This window comes from Limanda limanda, chromosome 19 (assembly GCF_963576545.1).
Source record: "Limanda limanda chromosome 19, fLimLim1.1, whole genome shotgun sequence".
Classification (NCBI taxonomy): Eukaryota; Metazoa; Chordata; class Actinopteri; order Pleuronectiformes; family Pleuronectidae; genus Limanda; species Limanda limanda.
The window spans coordinates 16,206,415-16,215,248 of record NC_083654.1 but is presented as its reverse complement, the minus strand read 5'-3'; the positions used below and the strand labels follow the sequence as shown (position 1 = coordinate 16,215,248).

Genomic DNA, 8,834 nt, shown 5'->3' with positions numbered 1-8,834 from the left:
GGTCACAGGTGTGGGTGAGCGTGCAGGAAATCCGTCAGGCTCCACCCTCTGTCCCCTCCTTATATGGTTACTTCTGGTTTAATGTTTGGCTTCAAAACCAACGGGGGCTGAACAATCAAAAAAACGTGAAAAGACCATGTGTATAGAAACAATATCTTTAATATGCTACATCATGTAAATATAAAAGTATCATCAAAATAGTCTCTCACATATAAATTCTGAACATCTCATAACCTGTTTCGAAAAATAAACTAGATATAGAAACATATTGTATAAAAGGAAATCAAAACTACAAAAAATGATAAAAAGACATTACTGACTCAGTAGTAAAGTTTTCAAGAACACTTCCTGCCTCCTCCTGGTTTGTTTTTTTTACGTAAACACAGACCGATCTACTTACATTTTAAAACTCCAGTGCTAAGTGACACAAATATTAACAATGCTAGAAAAGGTTGCTCCTGTTTTGCTTGTTTTGTTGCTGAGGTAAATTTGGATGAATTCTGCGGTAAAGCTGCACACGTATAAGTATAAGTAAATGTATCCGTTTGTGTAAGAAAACATCTGAAACAATTCAATCTGGTAAAAAGCTGCTAAGCAAGAGACGTTGATTTCAGTTTGAAAGAAAAGAAAGCACGTGACGCTATTGTGACGGTGCAATCACATCAAGTCTTTATGTTGTGAATGATCCTGAATCGTTTCCCTTAAAACCAGTTGAAGAATGGAATTGAACACAGTGCGACACATTCACGTTCTTTCATTGTAATTTTGGCAATCGCTCATCAAGATACCTGATTTTTCCCTTTTTAATCATAAATAAATAAAACAGTCGAGGAGCAGGAAGGTGGTTTGTGCTATCACTGTCTTTCACGTACTCCCACTCGCACACACACACACACACACACACACACACCCAGCGGCACAAACACACTCACACAAAGTAAAACAAATACACAATTAGAACAATTGAAGACTCATACACAGGTTTATGCCACGTCATTGTTCCTGAGTCCATTTTGTGGGGTTTCAATCCCCCGCCCCCCAAGAGATCTGATCTCCAGGGAGATATTCAACATAGAAAAAAACACTAACAGCCAAAACAAGCTATGACAAAACTAAATAAATATAGAAAACTCAAATAAAAGCAACAGTAATAAGTTAAAGCACAAAAAGCAAACACTTCTCTACCTGAGTGAAAAGAGTTTTAAATACTTCACAGCTTGACAATGCCTCCCTCTTTGTAATATTTCAAACTTGAGTTTTGGGAGGAAGTACAATCACTGAATACCCTCGCCCAGTCTTTGGATTGCTCTTCTTTTGGTGTTGCGCTCGGTGGAATATGAAAGTTCATAATCCCTGCGATGCCCCTCGTGGACAAAACAGGGAGTTTTATTTGGCGACATCTGTTTTTCTTTGTTGATGATATGCTGTATGTTCATCTTCATTTGTTCTCCTCACTGTCCCTCGGTCTTCACCGTCGGCCGTTTGTGGAGATGAACAACGCTGGCCCTCTCCTGATAGGCCAGCGGCGGGCTGTGATGTAACGTAGGTACGACTGATTGGGCCAGGGACACGGCAGGTGCGTTGATGGCTGCGGTCAGGGCCTTCAGCAGGATGGTGGCCTCCCTCTGGTCCTCCTTCCCCTCGCCTTCCAACGTGCGAGCCAACCAACGCTCAACGGCCTCCTCCACCTGCGGCGCGGTGGCCGTCTCGGCGAGCGTGTCTGCTTCCTGGCTGGCGTCGAAGCGCTCCACCATCTCTTTCATGTGCACGCTGACGGGAGCCGAGGAGCTGGCCAGGCAGCAGCTGCGCTGGTGGATGCGGAGGGAGAAGCGGTGGAAGAAGGCCTGGGCGCAGAGCTGGCAGTGGTAGGGCCGGTCGCGGCTGCTGTGGAGCCGGCGGTGCAGCTTGAGGTGGATGTACTGGGTGAACTTGGTGCTGCACAGCTTGCACTGGTAGGGTTTCTCTCCGGAGTGGAGCCGCAGGTGCGTTTTCAGGTTGCTGGTGCTGCTGAAGCGTTTGTGACACACCTGGAAAACAGGAAATGAAAGGTGAAGGTGAGAAACGTGACACATGACTGGTTATTAACGCCCTGACAAGACTGTCTTGTTTGTGTTCAGGATTATTCTGGAGGATTCCGGGAGAACAACGTGACGTCAGGCTCATGTTATAAATAGAGCTGGGTTTGGACAAGCTAGTCCTGTTCTTACTGACACTTACCAAACAAGAGGAACAATGTTTATTTGTCTTTGTACAACAAGTTCCATCGAACAAAACACTCACACCCATGGAGTCACGTTAGCAAACAATGTGATTACATGCCAAAGTGCGTGTGGCTCAGTGAAAATCAGGTTCTGGGGTTACAAGAAAGGTAAGTGAGTCAGGAGCTTTAACGTGTTTTGTGCATACAGAGTGTTTCTATGCATATGTCTCACTATTGATTTTATACCAGGGTTACGGTGAGGTCAAGGAAAGAGAGAGGAAAACACACACACAGACACACACACACACACACACAAGTGGGTTCTGGTTCTCAACCTACCTGGCATTCATGTGGCTTCTCCCCGGTGTGGACCAGGTGGTGTTTCTGGAGATGGGCCAGCTGGGTGAAGCTTTTCTTACATAAGTTGCACTGGAACGGTCTCTCGCCACTGTGCACTCGGAGATGGACCTACACAAATCATACAAAGAAACTTGTTAAGCCTCTGTGTCAAACGGCAAATGAGAGGTTTTTCTTTACAAAAGCGAGGTGGAGTTGAACTGTTACCTTGAGATTCGACAGTTGTCCGAAAGTCTTGGAGCAGATGTTACATTCGTATTTGATCTTCCCGTTCTGCTTCTTCAGCGGGTAGGGCAGGGACTTGTGGCCGGGGCCGTTGCGCGGCGATGAGTTGCTTTTGGTCGTAGCCAGACTCAGGTTCATGGCTTCGTCGCAGCTGGAGGGCGACTGCTCGGGGGATTCATGCTGGCTGCTGGCTTTGGGGAGAGGGGAGAGCTCTGGCGTGGCCGGGGCGCCTCGAGGTGGCGACACATTTGCCGTGAGTTCTTTCAGACCGCCCTGAGGGGACGGAGGGTAGGGAAGGGATACTGGGATCAGATTGGGTGAGCCGATGGGGGGGTATGGGAGTCCGTCTGAGCCCAGGTAGCTGCCGTATCGGAGGGATCCTCTGGAGGGCATCATCCCGGGAAAGGGAGGGGAGTACGAGGGGAGGAGGAGGCGAGGGTAGTGTGGCCCGTAGGGGGGGAGGAGCTGGTAGGGGGGCTGGACGGGTCTGGACGGGTGGAAGAGAGGGTAAGAAGACACCAGCCCCTCCCTGTGGCCGTAGAGGCCGTGGAGATGCAGTGGGAGATTCCGGTGTGGAGCTGGAAGCACAGGGTGGGGGTGCTCAGGCAGGTACGGGTGGTTCAAGCCCAGGCTGGGTTCTCTGTGTTCGGGCCGAGGGGACGGAATGTTCCCCTGGTTGTGCTGATCTCTCTCGCTCCTCTCCTCCTTCTCAACCTTTTTGCTGAAGTCCATGATCTGCTCGTCCGGCGTGTCGGGGGGAGTGTCTCTCTCCAGCATCTCCACGTCGATCTTCTCCTCTCCCTCTTCATCCTGCTCCTCCTTCACCTCCTCCTTTGTCCTCTCTTTAAACCACGGCTGCTGAGGTAGGTGCTTGGCGTACTCGGAGTCGCGGTCTTCATCGGTGCTCGTGTATTCTGTGAGGAAGAAGGATGAAAATGTCACTATGAGTTCAAATGCCTCACACACACTCACACCGTCATCTTCCCACAGAACAGCCTCCCTCTTATGGTAAATGATAGTAGTTTCAGTTTTGTCTTGACACACACACAGACTAGGTTTCTATTAGCCGCTCAGAGTAGTGATTTAAGAGTGGGTGAGCGGGTTGGCGGTAAAGCGCGTGGGAGTCCATGTGTCACGTCATGTTAGAGCATCTGAGAATCAGAGAATCTGAGCTTGAAACCTTTTCTGAGTATCTCTGTCTTACCGTATACTGGCCACAAGAAAATGTGAAACGTCTCTTCCTTTTTTTTTTTTCTTCTCCTTCTCATTTCGAGAAAGTCTCTTGTCCCTAAGTGTTGTGTCAACACCTGAAAGTGCTCAGTGCGACTTACATTAAAAATCTTATGTTTTTAGCCATTTAAAAATGTAACTTGATTAATTTAACTTTTTTTTAAACATAAATAATAGTTATATTCACCTTATACTGTGCACATTTCTGTTCTCTGTCGAAGTTACAGAGCAGTTAACAGAAACCCAGCGTTAAAGTAAAAGTTAAGTTTTCAAGATTCCACCACTCACACGCTTGAGTTCGGTGCCAAGCTTCACCTGAAGTCGCCTTGACGTCTGTCAACACGGTCATAAAAGCAGGTGGATGCCTTTTATGATCCGATAAGTAGATTAAACAATGCTATGAAACCCCTTTTGGCATTAGTCACCTGGATGAGTGCTTACACAACTGGTGTATCCAGTTGAATGTGTGAATCATCAGACTTTGAGGCAGCAGTCAGGAAGATGAGGCTATGACTTTCCGTTCTATTAATAGCGGAAGATAAATGACTCAAAGAAGTACTTTGACCATCCATCACTCCCCTTAGATTCAACCACTCTACTCAGAGGCTCGTGGGTTTTCTATTTGAGTGCGGTCAGTGCATCTCCTATTATCCTACATAAATATTTGTCTCTCTTGGGGTTAAGCCACCCAGGAAGAATCAGCATGCAGCCGAGTGTGTTTACCGCTGTTTAAATCAGATAAAATCAGGTCCTATTCATGAGGCGACGCATCTTTATTCTCTTTGAAGTGAAGGAATTTGGCCGATAAAGAGTCTGCACGCTTGGTGCCGCGTGTTTAGTCTCTGCACAGATTCTAATCGTTATTCTGTAGTAATTATTGTCTAGATCAAGAGAGAGAGAAAGAACTTTCAGTGTGTCATCAAAACAGCTGATAAGTCTTTCACTCCCTCTCGCCAACTCATTATTGGATTAGCAGTAACAGGGGAATGAAGTTCATGTGCAAGACCAGGAACTATCCCCCCCGATAAACAACCAATATCTTGTCTACTTTTTAAAAGCCTGTAGGCAAGACCATGACATCTTCATCCATCGTTACATCTTCGTGTACTCACTCTGTTTGATGTCGTCCTGCTGGCCACAGAGCCGCTGGGCGAACTCCTGGCTGTACCAGACCAGCAGCTCCTGCTTGGGCTCCACGGGCCGCATGGTGTAGAAGTAGATGTCCCGGCCGTTCTGGCACGCCACCAGGTTCTGCTCGGCCAGAGAGCGGGCCGGGTTGACGTAGCGCATCCAGTTGCTCCTGTGGACGTCATAGCCATCGAGGAAGTTCTGAAGGTGGCCACCGCTGTAGATCTGCAGGAGGGGAAAGAGAAAAAGGGGTTTAAACTTCTGGAAACAAATTCAGTTTCAGCTGTTAATTTAAATAAGAAATTCAACCATCCCCTGCAATGCCATGACAGCTTTTCATGTCATCACCCCAAAAAAATTAGAATAAAATCCGGATTCAGATGCTGGAAAAAATCCACTTAAAAATCCTCAAAATATAGAAAAAACTTAAATTAAACAAGACCTTAAATAAAAACAGATTAATCACCTCTGCCATGTACGCTTAAATATCCTGTGTCCTCCTGAGTTATTTTGATCCTCTGTTCTGTGCAGCTCTGAAGCTCTGCCCCTTGTATCACGAGAGTTCAACCTGTGTGTGTGTGTCTGAGCTCGACTGCTGTATTTGAGACGGGAGGTGTGGAGGCGTGGCCCGCCCACTGACCACAGTTGCTGACAACTTCACTCTCACTCTCCCTCTTCTCATTTTCTCTTTCCCCGTCATTCTCGGTGCCTGCGGTTCACAGAGTTATGATTGAGCCTTTTATGATGCGCATGCTTGTGAGGACGATTGTAGGAAAAAAAAAAAAGGAAATATTTGCCCGAGGCCTAACAGAATCAGATCGACGAGGCAGGTGGTGGCAGGAGGCCAAGCGAGAACACACGTCCGCCCTGCCTACACCTGTGTCACCGGCTGGATAAGATCATCTCTCCCAGGGAATGTCAGACTTTCGCTATTGCCCAGGTTTCCAGGAAATACAGGAAACAAAGCCGGAAGGAAAACACGTAGGTGGGGCAGAGAAAGACGGAAAAAAAAACTCCTCAGGGAATTGACTCAGCAGAATAAAAAAAAAAATCCCAGCGTGACACAAGCAACACTAATGTGGACCAGAGAGAAGGAGAATAGAAACAGGGGACATGAGGACTAAAAGGAGACAGGAAGTAGAGGATTGTTTGAGAGCCTGTGTGTGTGTGTTGAACAATAGTCCCTTCCTTTGTGTATGTGACGAATGTTGCATACGACTTCAGTGCCGGTAAGAGCAACAGTGTCCGCAACTTCCTCAAAAAAAAAATTTGACCAAAACCCCTGCACGCAAGTGAAGAGTGTGTGAAAGCCCTTTTGTTTCCTTATTGACGTACTGCCGAGGACTCGATGTGAAACTTCGGCTTCTGACCAATATCTTGAATAAGAGAGGAAGCTGAACGCAGGTCACCAGCTGCAGCGTGACGGTTCCCAGGGCCATTTTCCCACGTTTAGATTTAAAGCCCGAAATGTGAATACATATGGATAAAGCAATATATAAATGTGGATTTGTGCACGTGTAGATTCGTTTCCCTTACCCGCCAGAAGTATTTTCTGTTGGCCTGCTTGGATACGTTGTCTTTGGTGTAGATGTCTCCTTGCAGGGGCCCGAAGCGTGTCCCCTGAGGGATGTATTCTTTGCTGAACACACCCGTCACCTGGAAAACAGGCCAGATACACGATTAGTGTCTGTTTCCCATCTTTTCACCTTCTTAACGTGCACATAACACACAGTAGCTGGACTCTGAGCCTTCAGAGATTACAATTGAGAGTCATTCTCTCGTCTCTGACAGAGGAACTGTCCCTTCGCCGCTTCTCTCATTTGAATCTCGTTTTTGTTTTTGGTCCGTTTGTTTGTTGACGCTGTTTGGTTCCTGTTGCCGTGGCTTCGTCATGTTGACCCAGACGGCTCCGGGAGTCACGTTGAAACGCACAAGGTGACCCACTTTCCACACTAATAAGTTAAGCGAATGAAGAGCATTACACTTTCTCTGACTCACTCCACTGATCTCTGACCTGGTGTCTTTATGAAGACACACACACACACACAGAGAGGAAGCAGTGTCACCTGTTGTTTGTGTTGTGTTCACGAACGCCACACTCTTAACAATGTCACGTGTTCGATTGGAATAACACAAAGACAAAAGCAAACAAAGCCAAGAATCTTATTCTTCTTGCTCTTCAGAAAAGTTAAAAAGTTTTTAACGGTGTACAGAAGGTGTGTAGTTGCAACAAAGAAATATTACTGACTCAGTATTTTGTTTTAATTTCTTTACCTTTTGAGTTTGTCTTTTGTCTTTATCGAAGAGCTACAGGATATGTTAATGCCGTCTTTGTTTGAGGAGAACAGCTTCATGATTCAAACGTGATGGAGGGTGCACAAGGCTTGGGGTCAGGGCTCCTCAAACACACACACACACACACACACACACACACACACACACACACACACACACACACACACACACACACACACACACACACACACACACACACACACACATATGCACACACAAACGGCATCAGGCAGCAGCATCTGCAGCGTACACACACACACGCGGCCACGCTTTTCTTGAGGAGCTTTGTGTCCAATCCTTGAATAAACCGGCCCCCCCCTTCTCCAACCCATCCCGACCCTCACCCCCCCCCCTTCACAAACATAAACACACACTCTCTCTTCCTGCCATTGAGGATTTAAATTTCAAACTGGGCCTCGGGAAGGTTTTTTCACGGCGACCTGTGCTGAGGCCGAGCTGTTTTAAAAAAAGAGACTTGGACGAAGATTTGTCAAACTGGGAAGGTTGGAAGAGTTTTTTTGTAAATCATGTATACGCAGTTAATTATAGGAGCAACAGGTCAGTGGGGGTAGCAGGAGTGTGCGGGTGTGTGTGGTGTGTGTGTGTGTGTGTGTGTGGGTGTGTGTCCAGCAGCCGCCGTGGCCAGTGAGGTGATTCCTGGACGCGATGAACCGGTGTGACAGGGACATTGTGCTTCGCTGGCGTTGCGTGACTAACGAATCGCTGTGGTCGCGGCGCCGCTTGCTGCTACTTAACCGCTCAGCCTGACCAGGTTGGGAGCAAGGGGTGTGGGGGGGGGGGGTGGGTGAAGGACGGGTGTTGAGGAACGGAAGAAAGGAGGCCTCCCGGCGTTCTTAAGTGCACCCACGCTATCACACTCTTCCTCTCCGGCCCCTCCCTGGTCCCATGTCCTGTTTCTGGATCCTCCTGGAATAGCTTGGGCCCCGGTGTGAGGCCTGATGCCTGGCCGGCTGCCTGAGGAAAGTTAATCATCTGGTTTTAACCTAAATCCCCCCCCCCCCCACAACCCTCCCACCTTCCCATCCTGTAGCACACACACACACACCCTCGTCCCCACAGCATCCTTTCCACTGCCTCCTCCTGCTCCTCTTCTTCTCCCCCCCCCTCCGGCCCTCCCTGGCACCCGTTGCTGACGCCCCATCTGCCACGTGCCCCCCCCACCCCCACCCTACCGCCCTCCTTCGCATTTCCTGGCACGCTTCAAGATTTGAATTAATACATCGGGGAATCTTAGCCAATCAGGCGCTGAACAAACAAAGCGTGGGGATCGTGCATGAAAGACAGTTTGGTGAGTTCCTTGTTTTCAATTCAGGCTCTAATATCAAACTCATCTCACCACAATGTGTGAAAACCCCCTGAGCCCTATACACACAAACAT

At 47.9% G+C, this 8,834-nt stretch overlaps 1 protein-coding gene across 1 annotated transcript; it reads right to left on the bottom strand.

Annotated features, from left to right (window-relative positions):
* Window positions 1-208: 208 nt before the first annotated feature.
* Window positions 209-5,699, bottom strand: LOC133026047 (PR domain zinc finger protein 1-like). The gene is made up of 5 exons (XM_061092870.1): window positions 5,607-5,699; window positions 5,125-5,365; window positions 2,765-3,696; window positions 2,540-2,668; window positions 209-2,027 (listed from the first exon to the last, which is right to left on the bottom strand). Exons 1-5 carry the CDS (start codon window positions 5,613-5,615, stop codon window positions 1,452-1,454), a joined length of 1,887 nt encoding a protein of 628 aa, XP_060948853.1. The 5' UTR covers window positions 5,616-5,699; the 3' UTR covers window positions 209-1,451.
* Between the last annotated feature and the right edge of the window lie 3,135 nt (window positions 5,700-8,834).